The 20,896-nt window shown below is 32.0% G+C and overlaps 1 protein-coding gene across 1 annotated transcript; it reads right to left on the bottom strand.

The window, feature by feature from the left end:
• Positions 1-510: 510 nt before the first annotated feature.
• Positions 511-14,243, bottom strand: LOC116197981 (WAT1-related protein At4g30420-like). The gene is made up of 7 exons (XM_031528272.1): positions 13,780-14,243; positions 13,329-13,400; positions 12,972-13,088; positions 12,524-12,773; positions 5,843-6,001; positions 3,148-3,299; positions 511-837 (listed from the first exon to the last, which is right to left on the bottom strand). Exons 1-7 carry the CDS (start codon positions 13,956-13,958, stop codon positions 645-647), a joined length of 1,122 nt encoding a protein of 373 aa, XP_031384132.1. The 5' UTR covers positions 13,959-14,243; the 3' UTR covers positions 511-644.
• Between the last annotated feature and the right edge of the window lie 6,653 nt (positions 14,244-20,896).

Consider the following 20,896-nt stretch of genomic DNA (forward strand, 5'->3'; position numbering starts at 1 on the left):
ATTAAATCATTGTAATTTTTTCATTTTGGATTACAAACTAGACTGATCATGAACCTAAAAAGTGATAGAGGAAATATATAAGGCTACAAAAAGTCCCATAAGTAAGAATTAAATATGAAACCTCTTAGTCTTAGTTGTTCATATAGATTGCAAAGAAAAATGAGATTTACAATGACATACTTTAGTTTCTATAAACATATTTTTCATATTTTGGGAGCATTTCTATATGATGTTCATGCATTTATTTTGGATATTCAAAATGTTCATAATGGTGGACATGATAAGATCATAACCACGTGCAAAGCTCGTGATTTTTTTACTAGTAGCATAAAAGTTGATAAATTGATAGAAAACAAGATTTTGGGGTATAAATTATAATTTAAGAGTAAAAAAATTGAAAAATAATAAAATTATTAAATTTTAAAACAAATATCCGTTTCCTGCAACGTAATAGAAGTAGAAGATTTACGTTTCTTTCATGCGTAAACATTGTTCATTGGAGTATAAAAATGAGAAAGATTCTACAGTGTTAAATATAGACACACACTTTAACAACATTACAAAATTACTTTCACTTATTATTCAAGGGGAAAAGCTTTGTCAAATGGGCATGCAAAAATGCAAGAAAGAACAAAAGGAAAATTCTACAATTGCACATAATCTGTGCCGCTAGCCTCTTTAATATTATCAGTTGGTGAATTATTAAGCAGAAGGGGTTCTTCCAAATCAATTTTGCTAGAAGGCAATTTGTCTTCGCTCGTGATGGGGGCAATGTCCTTTGCTTTACCCCATAGCACAAAGTACAGACCAATCACCACTCCAATTGCTCCAGCGATGCTACAATATTTGGGAAAAAGAAAAACAAAATATCAATTCCGATTCATAAAAATAGTATCAGTGGCAGGATATATTGTAGATATTTGAATTTACTTTAACACTAACGAAGCAAAAAGTACAATCAGAGCTAATAAGCAAATCTCGCACGAAATACAATCAATTAGTATTCTACCTGTGCCGTTGTACGGATTTGTTTTCGTATGCCTATTACATGTTATAAATAATTATCTATGTATGTTTAGAAGGAAAATTAACGCCTTAGAATAATATGATTTCTCAAATAAAAAATTCATAACATTCAAAGTAATAATATTAGTTTGAACCACAAATAATTTTATGTTGTTTGCTAATAATTTTGCAAGTAACTGTCTTATTCAATATATGTATTGCATATTATTAATTAATTATCAATATGTTACACGGCTTTATTCCATATATTCACTTCATATAGATTTTTATTCAAACTTAACCTTTTTTCAATTTTTAAAAATAATATTATATAAAAAGCTTTCTGATATGGACGGGATATAAAGAAAGGAGAAAATATTCAATGAGCGTTATTTATTCATTGGGAAAGTGGGAATCTGTGGGGCTACTATAGGATCAATTTTTCAATTTTAACATTCTAATCGACTGTTATTCAGCCAAGTTGATGAGGGACAGGCACCCAATATTTGCTCCAATGTAAGGCCATGAAACCAGTAGTATGGGCCCATCGGGCCGACCCACTTGATAAAAGCCCAACATGTGGGAGAAGCCCACTGTAACTTGCCATAATTATTACTCTCTCTTCCCTATTAGCTCTCTCTCTTCTTCTCTCTACTACACCATTTCAGCCACCCACCACACCGCTTTCACTTTTATTAATGTTATTTTATGATACCGTGTATATTAATAAAAGTGGGGGCTTGTACTTTTTAACTCTATGATAAATTAACTAACATCCATTAATATTTTTGTTATGTCTAAGATTAATTATTATATGCTAATAATATTTAGAGTAATTTTCGCATTTGTTAATGACATGAACTCAGCTTTACTATATATATCGATATCGATATAGATGGCATGTTCTCATTTAAACTCAAATATATGAACGCATTATGATCTAAGAAGAGATTAGGCTGAATATTTAAATTCAGGAAATGGTAACCATTACGTAAAAAAAATTAGATACATACCCGCGCTATGCACATGACTTAAATAATTTGGAATTGCTAATAAATAAATTTAGATTAATCATATAAGTTTAAGTAAGAGAAAATATTTTTATAAATTAATTATCTTGTTTAAAAATTAGATTATAAATAAATTTAATTTAAAAATAGAAAAAGATATATAGGGTCATTCAAGAGGCAGGGGAGAGGGAGAGAGAGAATATAGGGAGAGAGAGGAGAGAGTGGGAAATTGATGCAGAGAAAATATGACAATTAATTATTTATACTTACAATTCTAATTCTAATCCGAGAGTCGGGAGTCGAGAGAGAAAGAGAGAGTGAGATCGGGACCGTGAGGGAGAGATAGCGGCCGAGGGAACGTGCTGGGGAAGCGAGCGGTGGCGTGTCGGGCGAACGTGTCAGTGGTGGCAGGCGGTCGCGGTGGGTGGGCAACCGTGGCGTGTCGGAGATGGCAAAGAGACGTCAATGAAAGAAGAGGAGAAGAGGGGGGAGAAGAGAAGAGAAGGAAAGAACGACAGGGGCGGAAAGGAAGAGGAAGAAAAGAAGAGGCGGCGAAATGGAAAGAAAGAAAAAGCAGGGGTGGAAATGAAATGGTCAGAAACTTTTGACATGCGTCAGAAATTCTGACAGGCGTCAGACCGGTCTGATGCCGATTTGACCGGTCTGACGCCGATCTGACCGGTTTGAGTGCGATTTTTTTAAATAGATTTAAGAATTTGAATTTAACACGCGTAAAAATTAAAATTCTCGTTTTTTTAATTGGATATCAAAAAATGATTCGAAACCGCCATTGCGTTCAAAAAAATTCGGGGATCGATATTTTGTAGAAAATTATTTTTTTGGCCTCGATAGTGACAAATGACGATTTTACCCTCCTTTTGTTAGGGTGGACCAAAATTGAGTGCTGACAGTTGTCATTAATTAAATATATTTTACTAAGAGTATTTTAGGAAAGTGAATGTTTACACTATTATACCCTTCTCCAATATAGTAATCATATATTTTCACACAAAAAAAGAGAATATAGTAATCATATATATAGAAAAAAACATAAACACTAATTAATGGCTTGTAATTTTTGTGCAAGTAATAAAAAGAAAAAAAAAAGTAACAATTAAAAGGGTACTTTTACCTTCCGGTGTATACTTCCTCGTGAAGAAAAATTGCAGCCAAAATGGCGACTAGAACTGTGCATAGAGGGTTGAACATCGCAGAGAAGACAGGGCCCTTTCTTGCAATGCACCACGCTTGCACGAAGAAAGAAATCCCCGATCCAATTACGCCCTGTTTGTGCAAATCGTAATATGAGTGTAATTACCAGTAGATTAGATTCTGTATATAATGAATTCATTAATTCCTTCATCGAATCAACATTTCCAAAGGAGCGGCTGCTATTATATATTCGACGCTGATCAAGTGTCAATGCAATTGGAACTACTGACCTTAAAATGCTTAGTGCGTACAATTTTCAAACTTTGTTTTGTTATATCAAAATTTAAAATAACATAATTAGGGGAAGAAAAACTAATATCCCGACCAAGATCCCTGAACCTAGCCATTCATTGATTTTATCAAAATCAATGAATATGTGCAGACCAGTTGACATCCGACTGATGAACATTGATTTCATCCTAAAGTTATATCTTAACAAACTGATGATTAAAAGAAACCCTAAACAAAGGGGTTTGGTGCCATGCCACTCCCGTAAAATCACGATGCCGTATTCAATTATTGTCAATTTATTTCCATCACTAATATATATTAGGCCAATCCGGCAATCACTGGGATTGCCAAGATCTTATTAAAAGTAAGTACAAACCCGCGCCATATGTGGAAGTATTAGAATATTAATGAAATCTAATATTTTTTAGAATATGTTTAATTTTCAGATAGAATAAACCACTTGAAATTCTACTTCCCTCTTCTAACCTTGCCTAATACTTTCCAAGCCTACAGCTCGAGGACCCTTATGTTCCTCATGCTCTTTGAGTATCGATATTTTCCTCATTTCTCATTCTTTGCAGATGCAAACTTGACTTGTAATCCTCTATTAATCATGGGACGACACTCAACCGGAGAGATATGTAATATTTGTAGAATATTTGGTATATCGAATGTGAAAATGTATCTCATATATCAAGAAATTATTTTCAATTATCGAGAAAATTTCATTTTTCAAAAATTTCTTTAATTGCACATTACTCCATACAAATAATATTGACAAATGTCTAAAATTCATTGAATATAATAAAAATAAAATATACGTGGAGTTATAGACAAATATACAAATCTTTTCTTTATGAATTAAACTAATCAAGTATTTCAAAGGTTGATGAACCACGACTTGAAGATTTTGAAAAAGTAAAGTCGTGGCACTTCTTCACAAGCATGCTTCGGCTTTTATATATATGTATATATATTTATATGTTTATAATATTATCATGCTTTATAATTTTGTTCCCCTAAATTTCTAAAATGCCCCGCAAATTTCTTACCTTTGTTTTGCCCCAATTTTTCTTAAAATTTATGCTAGATGTTAAAAATTTTAAATGTGCCCATACTTAATTAAGTTGTTCATTGTTAAAGAATTTATGTTTCCTTATAATAGAACACCTCTCCAAAAATTAACAAAAAGTTTTGAATCTTAGATTTAATACTGGAAATGTTGGTAATTTAAACATATATTTTTTGTTAGTAAAGTTTTGGAAATCAAATTTACAATATTAAAATCAATGTTGGGAGTTTTACCCCCTTTGTGGGCCGATCCACCATGAATTGAATTAATTATGACTCATTGAACTTTTAGAAACCAGAGTACACACTAAAAATTTATGCAATGTTAAGAATGCCAAAACCTGTCTTTTACTTCGGTCCACTATACGGGACAGTTGTGAGGACTTGGCTATCAACGGCAATGCACTAATTATAGTTTAATATACTATGTTGATAAAATTTTATTTTACCCCCGTGAAAATATTTTGGCTCCGTCCCTGAATCTCGCTCATATGAAAGAACAAGAAAAAAGAAACACATTGTCTCCCCCAACGAGAAGTTATTGGATGATCCTACCTCACCACGTGGCGTGAGAAAGTACCAATTAAAATGCATGAAATTAGGGATTTGGGGCTAATCACTCGAATAATTGTTATAATTATTATTCATTAAAGTATTATTATTGATTCTTCCTCGCCACATTATTTGAGGTAGGATAATCTAAAATTTTCTCTTTCCCAACACATTTCCAAGTACCGATGGCTAAAATGTCACTTCCTAAGCAATTGAGTTCTAAAAAAAGCGAAAGAAAGATGGATTGATATGATTGAAAGGCTAAACAAAATTCTGGAACCACAAGTTATGAAAAATAATGTGGAATTGGTCCCTGACTATCAGTCAGCTATCACAACTGTCGAGATGGCCACGTATGACAATCCACAACATTAACGATTCAGGCTTCCTTTAGGAGTATTGTGGCAGTTATATAATTTTTTTTATTGATTTTTAAGTAGAAGTAATGTTTGGTGAATTATATCAGAACTTGAATATTTGGAAGTATGATTTTTTCCAATGGATTAATAAGTATTTATAAAATTTACTTTTGCTTATTCTCTATTTTAAGTATTAATTTTAATTTAATTTTACTAGTTTCAAATTATTACCTCTCGAAAACTTTAACACTTATTTTTTAACAACTATATTTAAACATTTTTATTTCAATAACACCACTACCAAACCAAATCACAGCACTATTCGGCAACCATTTTGGCAGCCATGTTGGCTAACCCAAGCGAATGAGATTACGTTTGATATAATTTTAAGTTAATGCTTACCGTATAGATGACGCATCCTAATTGGAACTTTGTGTTGGGAATCCATACGCTAAGGTCTCTTTCTAAGAAGAGGGTCAATGCCGCTCCCTGTATAGATGCTAAGAAGCACATCCAAGCTGATAATGATATACAGTCGGGATAGTTCGCAGCCATTGGAACCTGTAAAAGAGACATAAAAAAACAAAAAGAAAAATTACAGGTGTGAGGAATCATATTTATTCCACTAGTTTCGCTATATAATATTGTACTAAACGTTCACCCATGTTAAGAATTCTAATCCCTCCTTCTGTTTGGAGGAATATATAACGATAAACTAGTCATTCTTATATTTTCAGTTAATATTGTTAGGTTTATTAATTAATAATACAAAACATGATATAAAATAAAGGTATGGGGACTAATTTAATTATTGATTAATAGTGTTTAATGTGTAATTATATATAGAAGTAATCATTCACTGATGTAGTGAAAAATAAAATACATATGTAAGTTATTCAAATAAAAGAAAATTGTCATGGAACTTTTTCAATATAAATATTTATGTATTTCTGGCATTACTTATCCGGTGTCCTTCTCTTCTACTCATTTTTGAGAGTGAGAAACGTGTCTTTAATTTCGTCTCATGGAAGAGTGTCGCTAATTTCGTAAATTTGATTAAATGTGTTACTAAATAATCCAAACGAAATATTATGTATATGGACCAGATGCATTGATAAATTAATTTGATATTGCAATAATTGATGTACACATTTATAAGTGGATGCATTGAAACGTTTAAAATACATTACTGACTAATTATAAACCTTGATGTAATATTAATATAAGAGATGCGGATTAATATACACTAATCATTGAGCCAACGTGTTTTTGCATAGGGTAAAAGGTAATATTAAAAGGTAGTATAAACAAATATTATCAAAATCTTATCAGTAATATGCATTAAATTTTAAAATACACAAATTTGCGATTTATATAATCCACATGTATATCTATTCTATTATAAAGGGAGAATGAAGATAGTTGGTGTAACTTTTCTTCTCCCTTCTATCTCTTTCTCTTTCCATTCTCTCTCTCCCATTTCTCTCTCTTTCTTTCTTTCTTTTGAGTTCACGTCAATTAATTTATATAATTTTTTATACTTATTTTTAAATGTTATTAAAACTGGTTATATTCTTATTAGATATATCAAAATGTATTACATAATGGCATGATAATGTGATTAACATGAAATATGAAAATAGCACGAATACCTTATTTAATATTATCAAGGGTAAATTACAAAAAAAAACTCAAATTTTGTAAAATGTCTCAATTTTGTCCTAAATTTTGTTTTGTAACAAAAAAAACCATAAGTTTTCTAAAATGTCTCAAAAATAACCTCCGTTATAACTTCCGTCAATTTTTGCTACTGATGGTGGGTCCCTTTAACAGTCCACGTAGGTCACACGTAGGCTAGTGGGTCCCTTTAACAATCCACGTAGGTCACACGTAGGCAAAAATTGACGGAAGTTATAACGGAGGTCATTTTTGAGACATTTTAGAAAACTTATGGTTTTTTTTTGTTACAAAACAAAATTTAGGACAAAACTGAGACATTTTACAAAATTTGGGTTTTTTTTTGTAATTTGCCCTATTATCAATTATGTAACTAATAGTATTTCATCAAAACATTAGAAAAATACTCAGTTTTTTGGGATCATCAAGAATCTTTTAAAAATATTTTTAAAATGTTTTTATTTATAATTATTATAAAAATAAAAAAGAACCTCCATAATCCAAGAAAATTCTAATAAGCAATCCGATCGTTCTGAGGCCATCCGACTGGTCCCACCACAGTTTTGCCTTATTATATATATATATATATATACTAATTGTAAAGTACATGCATTGCACGGAATAAAATGTGATCCCTTTATATTTTTGTTAGTTTTGTAAAATATTATAGGTTAATTACACTGGTGGTCCAAAAAATTTCATGAATGTTTCAGGTTGGTCCAAAATATTTTTTTGGTAACTTGTTTTTATAAAAAGTTTCAAAACCGTTTCAATGTAGCGCATTCTGTCAATTGTCCATGACGCCATCAACATTTTGATGACGAGGTGCGTCCTATGTGTTACTTTTGTTACGTGGAACCAATCATAGTATACTACGTCATTTAAGATGATATAAAATCTAAAAAATTTCAATAAAAATACAGAAAATAATAAAAAACAAAAAAAAGTAAAAATTTAGAAAATTAATAAAAATTATTTTAAAATTTTAAAAACTTTTAAAAATAATTTTAAACTTTTAATTTTAATTTTAATTTTAAAATTTATAATTATTTTATTATTTTATATTTAAAATTTAAAATAATTTAAATTTAAAATTTAAAATAGTTTTAATTTAAAATTTAAAATTATTTTAAATAATTTTTAAAAACTTTTAAAAATAAAAAATTATTTTTAAAATTTTAATGACTTTTACTGTGTGTTTGGTTTTAAAGTTAAGTTAAGTTGAATTTTGATTTTAATTGGGTTGTAATGATTGTATTGTTGAATTATGAGAAAAAGTGTGAAAAATTAATTAATAGTTGAGAGAATTTAGTATTAAAAATTGAATTGAATGGTTAAAAAATTGAAGAAAATGCAAAAAGTAATAATTGTATTGTTGACTTTTGTTGTGTAGTGAGTAAAGTTAAAGTTAAAGTTAAAATTTTAAAAATCGATCCAAAAATCAAACATGCCTTTAAAAATTTTAAAAATAATTTTTTTCTATTTTTTTTCCATATTTTTAGTATTTTTATGTTTTTTTTTCTATATTTTTATTGGACTTTTTCAAATTTTATTTCCTCTTAAATGACGTGGCGCACTATGATTGGTCCCATGTAACAAAAGTGACACATAAGACGCGCTACGTCAGTAAAATGTTAACGGCGGCAAGGAAAATTGACGGAATGCACTACATTGAAACGGTTTTAAAACTTTTTGTAACAACAAGTTGCCAAGAAAACGTTTTGGACCAACCTGAAACATTCATGCAACTTTTTGGACCACCGGTGCAATTAACCCAAAATAAAATAATGTTGTAAATGGTTGAAAAAAGCAATTTTAGATCACTAACAATATAGTATTAGACACAAATACTAGTGGTAATTTAATTTCATGAACAAGAAAAGGAAAATGTTAGCATATTGTACATAAGTTATAAAAGAGGCAAAAAATTGAGAAATTTATGTCCAATTTGAAAGAAATTATGCATAAATAAATAAAAAGAAAAAATTCAACCACGTTACATTGTATGTAATTACGTTAATCACATACATAAATTAGAGAATTCAAAACTTTTACAAAAGCATATGTGTGAGAAAAGTAAAAAAATTGAAGAACTATAATCATAAACGTACTAAAATAAGCTCTCGTACGTACGAAAAATTTAAATTAAATAAAATAGAATAGATTTATATATATAAATATCTAAAATATCTAATTTAAACATATAATTATTTAAACATATAATTTAATTCTCTTTTTTTTTATTTTCACCTATTCCGACCGAGGGGAACAGGCCATTCGACAGGGCGATTCTGAAATTGCGGAGGCTTGGTTCGATCAAGCCGCTGAGTATTGGAAACAAGCTATAGCGCTTACGCCTGGTAATTATATTGAAGCGCAAAATTGGTTGAAGATCACGAGACGTTTCGAATAAGAGCACTCTTTTTATTTTTATTTTTAATTAATTGTTTGTTGGCCCCATCAGTCAAATAAAACGGATCGTTTTTGGGGAAAAAACAATCAACGAATTTCATTATATCCTTTCCTTTCGAAGATCTTTTTCTATTTCCTCTGGTATTTTGTGGGTATAAACGATACGCAGATAGAGTAGAGAATATATATTTCTTTTTCTGTTCTGCTATTAAAACTAACTTTTGAATGACTAAAAAGATAGATACTGGAATATTGCATTAGGAATGACCAATAACTGCCTATATAATTTCGAATAGAGTAATAATTAAGAATCGAGTATTAATATGTTCCATGTATTTATTAATATCTCAGTTAATATCTCTCAGTTAATATCTCAGTTAGAAGTTCCTAGATGTCGCTACGTCTTCATTCCATGGAACATATTAATACTCGATTCTTAATTATTACTCTATTCGAAACTATATAGGCAGTTATTGGTCATTCCTAATGCAATATTCCAGTATCTATCTCTTTAGTCATTCAAAAGTTAGTTTTAATAGCAGAACAGAAAAAGAAATATATATTCTCTACTCTATCTGCGTATCGTTGACCCAGATTTGGATGCTCAAGTGGAATTTGGAGCATTCCAAAAACTTGGAGATCCAAGTAAAGAACTCATGTCTAGTGATAGCAATATCTTTTTATAGCCAAAACAATCATATTTGATGTGTGATAAGCATGCTATTCATAATGTACCATACATAATATAATATAGAAATATATCATATCTAAGAAAAAAATATGATTGAATTTGGTTTTTGAAAAACAAATATTATCTTACGTGCTTTGCCTTAACTTTCGTCCAAACTCTCTCTCTCTCTCTCTCTCACTCTCTCTCACGTTGCTTCCTCTCCCCCCGTCACCTTAATAATAATAATTATTATAATTATAATTATTATTATTTATTTACCCACAAAATTTTTCAATATTTTTAATGCACCAATTTTAATTGAATAAAATAAAAATTCAGAAGTAAATTTTATATTTCTTTTATTTATAAAATTCTTATTTAATATAAATTAAAATATTATAGTTTGTTGCGCATAGCGCATGAATAAAATCTAGTTTCAGTAAATTGTAGCAGTTAACCTTTTTGGAACTACATAAATTTAAAAGCATTAATAGCCTAAAAATACACACTTTCCTTAAATTCTTAGTTCTATCAGTTTTTTTTATTTGGATATGTAAATTCACAAAATTTCGCTCTATACCCACATCTACGAAAGCGTTAATTCCTCTGTTGAAAATGCTAATGTGGAAGATAATGGTGCTGATGTGGCAAATGGAATCTAATATGACATTTTTTTTAATTTCCATAACACCACAAACTTTTAATTTATTCTCAAATCTGCAATTTTTTTTTATTTTTTTCATAAAATTATTACTCCTTTAGCTATTTCAAATTTATTAATTCCATTTTATGATGTGATTTTTTAAATTTTCAAGTGTATTTGCTTCTAAGTGTATTTATTAAGTAGTCTTACTTGAAGTAAAGCAACCGATTTAAGTTGGTTTTTTCGATATTTAGTGCTCGAGTAATTTGAAAGTCTAAATGAGTTTCGTTTCTTGAAATAATGACATCAATAGATACAACTAGTCATGCCCCTAATTTGGGCCGTAACGTTTAGCCATGCAATTTTAAGTAAATACAGATTCTGATTTCAACAAGTACTCTATGAAAGATTGTGAACTACCTAGATCCGAAAACTTCTATTCTAACACATTGTACTATAGCTGACAGTCCTCAATATCTGGTTAGAACCGACCATGCTTACAAAGGGGCAGTTCAATCTAATCCATCGGTGGGAAGTAACTCTGGTACTCTAACTACCAATAGAATTTTTTTCCCAATTTTTAATTATTATGTAAAAATAAAAATCAAGTGGGATGGAGCATGCCTTGCTTGGGAGGAGCAAGTCAATCTAGTTGAAAAGTGAGAAGTAGCTATAGTACCCCAGCTACTGATAGAATTTTCCTAGTTCCTGCTTCTCATGTAAAAAAAAAAGAAATTCAAGTAACTAGGAAGTTTGCCTTGCTTATCATACTTCACATCATTGCATTATATTGACATGCCCATATTAAGCAATGCAAACTCCTCCTAACAATTGAGGACTGTCATGTAATGCACTATACAAAATCTATTTAAAAGTTCAAATGATTTGAGGATTGATATTTATAAAACTGACTTAAATCAATTTTTTATTTTTCAGGAAGACTGGTTAATAAATACACCTATTAATTAAAAAATCTCATTATTAAAAGAGATAAATTGATTCATTTATTAATTATGAAAAAATAAAAATAAAATTAGTAGACTTGGAAATAATTTTAAAGTTTGTGATTTTATGATAACAAAATGTTAGTAGACTTGGTAAAAATTTTAAATACCATCTCAGACTTCATTGTCATGTCAACACCATTATCGTCCACATCAGCATTTTTAATGGAGCAATTGATGTTTTGGTAAATATGGGAATGAAGCAAAATTTCTGAATTTACATATCAATAAAAAAAATTGTAGAACCTGGAATATGAGGAAGGTATATGTATTTTTAAGGTATGTGTAACTTTCCTTTTCCGGCAACAAAAAATTATGTGTAATTTTTAAATATAGATTAAATTTAAAAATATCCCACGATACGGGCAGGCCATCATCTCGTAATCCTCACTTTATTAATGATTTCATGGAACTTCGAAGAATATGTCGCATGCTCATTGTTTATTTCCTTTTGTTAGAACTTTTCTCTTTCTGCTATTATATTCATGGACGCTTTCTTGAAACCAAAAGAAATATGGAGAATGGACAACTTTATGGCAAATTGGTGAGATGCGTAGCAAGTAATCTTATATCTATAACAAGACATGATTGGTCTGACCGATTGATGAGATATGTAAAGGCCAGGCCAGGGCCTCATTACTAAAATGCGACGAAATTCGGCGAGTAGATAAAATTACCTGCAGTATGAGCCAAAATGCCCAGCAACAGCAGCTCCCCACTAGGAAGAGACAGCCGATAATCCAATTATTGTCATGGCCACCACCTCCGTACCCAAACATAGATCCCAATAGTATGAGGTGCTCATTGCTATTATTCAGAAGTTTCGGGCCTCTTAGCAAAGCCATGATAATTGCTCCTCCCACGCATAAAATTGTCCCTACTATCTTCGCAATGCTTCTCAAGCTTCTAAGGTTTATATGCTCCATTCTACCCCAAATGAGAAAAAAAAAATCAATATGAGATTTTTGTTCGTCGTCATACTTATCTATTATATAAATATGAGTTGGATGCGGTCCCATTCTTATCACTATGATTTCATATAAGTATGTGTTGCCGAGCCATACAAGTCGTGCAAGGGGAAAATCCATTTATTATATATATATGGATAGACGTTTAGGTACGTACCGGAGAGCATATGCCATGATAAAGGTGATTGCCGGGACAAGATTAGCCATGGCACTTGCGATTGATGCCGATACTAGATATAGACCCTCTGTATACATATTCTGATTGATCACCACTCTGCGCACACATATATATAGACACAATCTGAGTAAAAGCAATGATGAAGGTTCAATTTGTGTGAAATTTCGAAACAGATTACAACCAACTGCTCTAAAAAGGACTGCCTCCGACTCCGTTGATGTAGAACAGTTAATTAATGGAGCCAATCCTTGACTGATTGACCATTAATCCCATAGTGAGCCACCTGATTTTCGTAAAAGTAAAAGAAGGATATGTCGCGGAAGAGGATTTACGTACCCTACGAGAGCTGCTAGAAATATCAACGAGAAGCTCTTCAATCCCATCGAAGCCCTGTTAGATTTCCCCCATCTGCGACGAAATTAACCAGTGAATCTCATAATTGATTCGTGATTTTAGGCTAACAGAACAGATCAGAGTCGCGGATTGCCACCGGAGTGGCCAATCAGGTTCCATCATGTTTCGTGCAAACTTAATTACCGTTAAGATACTTTCTCATCGATAATTGATGTGCCATTAATTGTACGACGACAAAGAATGGGTTATTCATTTCATGGAATGCTAGCATAGCCATTTGATTGGTCGCACCAAAAGATTAGCGTCTTTTTTTTTTTCCCCTCTTCTTATGAGACCACGAGTTGTTCTTAACTTATCAGACTGATGCTAATCATCACTCAGCAACGACTTGATCTACCCACGGGAAATTAAGGAATCGGGACGAATGAATTACCTGGATAGAAAGGCAACAGGAGCAATGAAGAGGGTGGCCATGGCATGCCTGTAAACAACAAAAACCCTGGGGTTCATCCCTTGTAAAACTGCTGCCCTTGAGAAGAGATTGACCCCTGCGTATGTGAATTGGAGCACTAACATCGCCATCACAGGCTTCATGTCCTCAAGCTTTCCCATCTCTCTCACCGGCCAAAGCCAATTTCCCCTAATTAAAGTTGATGATGATCTCTCTCCAAATTATTATGTTCTGCTCCATGCTCTCTCTATATATGAAGGTTTCATGGCCTCTTCTTGAACTTTTGTGTACTATATATAATCACATATACATATACATATATATATATATAGAGAGGGGCGAAGCTAGGATTTCCATTCGGGGGAACTCATACTTTTGGGGTAAATTTTAAAAAATTTAAATTTTAGGGAAGGCAAAATACTAATTTTACACTCATAATTTTGGGGTAAAATTGAAAACAATCAAAGTTCAGGGGCAATGGCCCCTGCCATAACATTGGCTCCGCCCCTGTATATATATACACACACATCGTGTTGATTGTTATTCTGATTATGGAAATGGGGCAAAGGCTGTCATTAATTATTATTTAATGTTTACACAAGTTTATTGATGGGATATGCTTTCAGCTTCCAATCTTTTTTTTTTTTGGGTGCTTAAAATTTTCAATTTTTTTTTGTATCTTTTATGTGATTAATTAAAGGCAAGGAAATAAAGTTCGGATTGCAAATTGAATTGGCATCATTTAGAGGAAGATTCAAAACACTATTTGAGGGCACGCATTGCCTATAGTTGGCTAAATATTTATATATATTTCACCAAAAGAAAATTGTACTTAAAGAAAAAAGAAAAAAGAAAAAAGAAAAAAAATTAACATTGTGCTTTGACTTGATTGACAAATCGAGAGGGTTTTTTATTTTTATTTTTTTGCATTTAGATTTTATAGGGGAGAAAGTGAGAAGTAATTCCCATAAATGTGCTTGACCTAGTACGTAATAGATGGTCGGCCTGGACTGACTCTAAAAAATATGATTATTTTCTATGTTGTTTAATCTGGAAAGCTCACAAACTTGACCGGAGATTGGATAAAATGGATAAAGGAGCATGGCGATATAGATTAAACTTATAATATATGGTGCATATGCATCCAGCTTCTTTACGGGAAACCATCAAAATTCAATGTGTGGCTACTAACAGATTTGCTGGTCATAGGAAGGAAATATAACAACAGGTACAGTGTTACTGTATATTAAATATATATACAAAAATATGTATTTTTCCGTTATAATATTTAAAAAATATATTTTTCTTCGGTATAATAATTGATTATAAGGGTTACTAAAAATTACAGTATTTTGTTTCTGGCTTTGATTGAATGAATATATATATATATATAACATTACACAAGAGAGAACAGAGGCAGCCGCAATTAGATGAATCGAGATCCGGCTGGATCGCACTTTTCCATTTTGCATTATTTTGTCATTTTGTTGATTAAATTGATCTTCTGGACTATACGAGAAAGGAAGTCCAGAGTGGCATATGCGGCGTTTCGCAATCGAGAGACCTTTGTGAATTTTTAGTTCTTATCGATGACTTTTCCATGTGCCCCGCTATTTTCTCATCTTCTATTTGTCCCTAGCCCATATAACTTACACCTTGTATCGCGATTGATAGGTTGAGCTATCCGTGATTATAGTTTTTTTTTTTTAGTTAGAGGAGCTCATGGGTAAATAGAAAACACGGAATATAAAATAAATATAAATGATAAATGTTGAATCTCTTGACATTAGGTCGAGGGAGAGTACTAATCCCTAAGCTATCTGAGATGTTGATATGAATCTTGAAAGGAAATTATGGATTGGAATTATAGAATTGGTATCAGGATACTCTCTCATTCGTTCCAAAGTACTTTAATTTGCTGGTCCGCGTTATTTAGTCCATGGACTGATCAGAACTATTTTCACTACGCTATTGCAGGGAATTAAGTAATAGCTGAGTAGACTATATGTTTGTTGTGGTTGGAATTTTGTTACAAGTAGAGGGCCTTCATGACCTGCAGCTATTGTATGTTTTGTAATGGAGTTTAACTCCATTACAACTCCGTTCCACTCCATTTTTTCTTTAAATTTAACAATATAATTATTACATTTTGTCTTTTTCTCCTATTTAATAATAAATTTTTCCACATATTTTTTCCTAACAATTATTACAATCAATTTTTTAATAATAAATTCTTCCACTACACTCCATTCTTTCATCAATTAAACAATATACTCGTTACTTTTTTTATTTTTTCTATATAATAATAAATTTTCAAACATATTTGTTTCTAACCACCATTATAACCCAACTTAAATATATACATTAATATTTTTTAATGGAATTGAGTAAACTCCACTCCATTACCAAACGACAATATGTCTCACTGAAAAAAAAAAATATTATAAATATAATAAGTATAACGTCATAAAACACATTTCCTTCCTTTCATGCATATCAGAGATATATCAAATTTATGTTTGGTAAGAAAAATTGAAATGGAATGGAAAATGAATCAATGTCTCCGATTCCACTCCATTTCATTTTTTGTTGCACTTGTAAATATTGAAATGATCACTCTACTGTGATGATTGTTTACTTAAACATGAGGAATGAACATCTCTTCAGAAAATTTAGAGAATATTCAATCCACCATTTTAATAAATAAAAAATAAAAATAAAAAAAAAATAAAAACAAGGAAAATAAAAATGGAAGTAGAGAGGAATATGCATTTATATGTTTATTGTTTAGAATATATATTATCTTGGAACAAGCCCATAACTAGGTATTTCACGAAAATATATGGTTATATAACGGTTTATACTTAAATCGCAGGTTCATCGTCTTTTCTAGAGACTATAACAAGTCATATCCTTATCGTCTCTTAGCAAAAAGAGACGTGTCAGCATGCACTGGACAGGACTAATCCAACACCTGTACTTAACTAATGATAAAACTTCCTGATAAATTCAAAAAAAGTTCCTGTCTATGGATTTAATTAATCCCACACATGTATTTAATTAATGATAAAATAATTGGATGTCATAAACAGATATGACCGAGCTAGTCCTCTCACAGCTGGATATGCTTAAGCCAAGACATTTTCTTATACTAAGCCTGACAATTTTTGTGGAAAGATATCAACGTGAGTTAACTAACTGAAGTCTATTGTGCAGCTAAATATTAGGTGGTGTATGTCAAATTTCACTGAACCTATAACCGATTGGGCTCATCTCCAACCAAAAAACTCGAACTGGTATGTTGCGGTATTCAATTTTATATAAACCCATTCAATTCCTCTTAATTTTTTCATGTGGGATTCTAAATCTCAGCACCAACCCTCACATGGCAACATGTGGTCCAGCACATGCCATGTGGACTTAAACATCCGCCCTCAACATTTGATCATGAACCGGGCAATCTCTAAAGTGCTCGGAAGAAGATGAACAAATTTAAACTAATCACGAGTTCCACACTCGGGTTTGACTAAATGAAGCGCACTTTTGGCTACCTCAAAATTGGACCGCGCCACACTCGGGTCAAACATGGGCGCACTTTTGGCTACCTTCAAAAAAGAGACATAGCGTGGTATGAGCCCACATGGTCACACGCAGAAGTATAATCCGCTCTGATATCATGACAAGTTTTATATAATGAGAATAGAGTAGAGATAAAAAGGATATGCGGTGGGTATAAGGCCAAAATCACAAGAGTAAAATATATTTATTGAATAGAACGACTCAACAAATATCATAGAAAATGTGCTTATTTGTAGTCTACATAGAATCTAGAAATAAATATCAAAGCTACCTGAATAATATCAAAATCAAATCTAGAAAATCACAAGAATATTTACTACCTAATAGATCGGTATGATCTTATTCGAAAATATTATATTTCCTAAGTTACCTAATAATATCTCTAACACTCCATTTCAACATGAGCATGTAATGCAACAAATGCTTATCTTGCGCGAATAAACTCCAATATCTAATCAAATATGACAATGGCAGCGACTCCTTGACATGACGACGATGAGTATGAATTGATATGGGTCTTTTCCCATCACAAATAATCGACTTGAGTATCCTGGCTTCAGAGGTCGAAGAAATATTAATTGACTTGAGGCATCTTGCCTTCAGAGGTCAAATAAATGGCTTGTGCATTTTGGCTTCAGAGGCCAAAAGAGATTGACTTGACCTTGTTGGCTTCAAAGGTTCGGTGTGGACGTCTCGTTGTCAATAGGTCCCATTTGTCCCACTCTGCTACTATGTAAAATTTCACTAGGTTTATAAGTGATTGGGTCCATTTCTACTCCAAAAACTCGAACTAGTAGATTGTAGAATCCAATCTCTTATAAACTCTTGCATTTCTCTCTAATTTTTCCGTGTGCAATAATCTCTTTCAATACCCGCCTCACGTGATACTGTGTGGCCTTTTTACCCTTTACTTACACGTGCTACATGAATACTTAAACACCCACCCTTAATAATTGATCATAAGCCGGGGATTCTCTTCCGTGATCTGGCAAAGGGGAACAAACTTAAACTAACCATGAGTTCCACAATCAGGTTTGACTAAATGAGGTGCACTTTTGACTGCCTTGAAACTGGACAACACCACACTTGGGAAGCATAAATTGCTTTGATACTGTGTAAAATTCCATTGGACCAATAAGCGATTGAGTTCATCTCCAACTCAAGAACTCGAGTTGGTAGGTTGTGGTGCTCAATCTCATACAAACCCATTCAATTACTCTTACTTTTTTCATGTGTGATTTTAAATCAAAACATTGTACGCTCCAAAGAAAATAATTTTGAAGGCAGATACTCTATCGGTCCGAAACTTTTACACCATCCGCCTATAGTGAACTGCTATAATTCTTTTTTTGTAATGCAAAACATCTTGTTATACACATATTTTGGAATCCAACATAATTCTTTTTTTTGTTTTTCCATTATAAAAGTGGCTTATGAAAATAGTGCAATAACATGAAATCTCTTGGTTCGTAAGCGATGTTGAGACCATGCCGCCTGCACCCATTTCTCAAATCCAACATAATTCTTTACCAAATGAAATAATTTAACAATCCCATGAAAATTCCGCGAAATCCCGGAATACGAGTCCAATGTTATTTGTAGACCAAAATATAATAATAGTTTTAGCTTTGTGTTTTTCTATAGAAAATGGAGGAAGAGACGTGTTCTTGACGCAGCATCAATTTGTGTTGGTTTTGGCTAATTATTAGTTGTCGATCTGCGCCCACCGCATCTCTGTCTTTTAGACTGACGCATGCATGAACCAATATATATATACCTACACAGATACATCCATATCATCGGTATATGTATATATATTAACTGAGACTTGCACTGTAAGATGGTGTTGTCCAAATATCAATTAAATATCGAGAAAAAAGAAAAGATAAAAGATTTAACGGCGGAGTTTAGGACAGTTTGTACTTTGTTCTAATTAAATAATTACAAACCACCCTAGGTATATGTTAGTTTGATTTGACATTTTCTCGTGTATGTGGGTGCTCTCTGTCCTTTTCCATGTTTCACGCGGCAAATTTTGGCAATCGAAAACTCATTATCATTGTCATTTGTCAGTTAATGCTCCATAACATAGGCCATGTGCCTTGTAGAATTACTAGAAAAAAGAACAGAAGAATTTTTTTCTTTCTTTTGGATATATTGAAAGAAGAAGAAAGAAAAAAACAAAAGAAATAAGAAGAAAAACTTTATGACAAAAATACAAATTGGTCTCTGAAAGATAGAAATTTTTAAAAATCATTCTTGAAATATTTGGGTTACACAAATTAATCTCACCGTTTGAAACGTTTGGACATGCTAGTCTCTCTATGCAATGCTCCATCTCGTCCCTGACGGAAAATGTTGATGCGGCCCCTTAAATATATATCAGCCACGAAAACTCCTAAAATGATGTCATTTTTATATAGTAAATTACTTTTTTCTCAAATTTAAAAAAGCATCTTTTCTTTTTTTATAATAGAGGGAGGGAAGCACATGAGCCCAATTGCCGTTTTGGTGGCTGCAAGGGTGGCCCCGATCTATGGCGTTTAGGGGCCTTGATTTGCCCCCCTTCCACTATCTCTTTTCTCGAACACGGAAGAGAAAGAGAGGGAAGGGGGCAGATCGAGGCCCCCCCACCAGATGACCTCCCCTCTTGGGTGAGGTCGCTAGAGGAGTTCGGGAGGAGGGCCACATTTGTCCCCTCCCTCTATCTATAGGGGGAGGGGGCAAATTGGGGTTGCCTTTCCAGTACAGCGGCAGCCCCTTTATATAAGTAATCGGAAGTTTATTCGGGATATGTTGTGTACATATTATGGTATAGATAAGATTATTTATATAATATGTTCTCAAATGTAAATTACATATATTAGTTACATTAATAGATTGGTAAAGGAATGGTTTTGCAAACTGGTTTGCTAAATCAGAAGTCAGCAGAACTTTCGATTTTGTTACTTGGATGTGATCTATTTCTTTGTAATCCTCGGACCCTTGCGTCCTTTCATCTACTTCCTTTAGTTGTATTATGGTGTTGTGCTTTCCTGTTGATTGACATCTTCAGAGATGGTGATCTCGATCATTGTATCTTTTATTTTAAGGCCTTCTCCTTGTTAATAAGAAATTTACGAGTTATCGAAAAAAAAATTGGTAATGCACAAGTCTTTGACAGATGTTGAGAGCTGTTGTCCATATCGAAATATTGAATAAAAATCTCTGAGTTTATAAGAAATTAAATACCACAATTTTTTAACTTGAACTGGATTGGAGATAACCTCAATATCTTATAAGTCCACTAGATATTTTTTACATTTGATCAGTATGGGGCAGCGTTGAAAGCCTTTTTATTAGTAAAGTCTCTTTCAATTAGGAATTCAAAAGGTTTTTTGTACGACAAATAAATAATCCTTTGCTAGATTAAATAATCTAAATATGAAAATGGTACCTCTTTTTAAATATATTTTCTCAATTCCAAATGGAGATTCTTTTTTTCCCTATCAATTCACTTGTCACAATAATAAATAAGTTT

Source organism: Punica granatum, chromosome 2 (genome assembly GCF_007655135.1).
Source record: "Punica granatum isolate Tunisia-2019 chromosome 2, ASM765513v2, whole genome shotgun sequence".
Lineage (NCBI taxonomy): Eukaryota > Viridiplantae > Streptophyta > Magnoliopsida > Myrtales > Lythraceae > Punica > Punica granatum.

What these genes read in the sequence shown, in the direction of transcription:
- LOC116197981 (XM_031528272.1), bottom strand. Translation starts at nt 13,958, where the DNA reads ATGGGAAAGCTTGAGGACATGAAGCCTGTGATGGCGATGTTAGTGCTC. An exon ending in TTTCTAGCAGCTCTCGTAGG is followed by an intron (nt 13,089 to 13,328) that starts GTACGTAAATCC and finishes ATGTGTGCGCAG; the next exon opens with AGTGGTGATCAATCAGAATA. An exon ending in GAGGAAGTATACACCGGAAG is followed by an intron (nt 838 to 3,147) that starts GTAAAAGTACCC and finishes CAAATATTGTAG; the next exon opens with CATCGCTGGAGCAATTGGAG.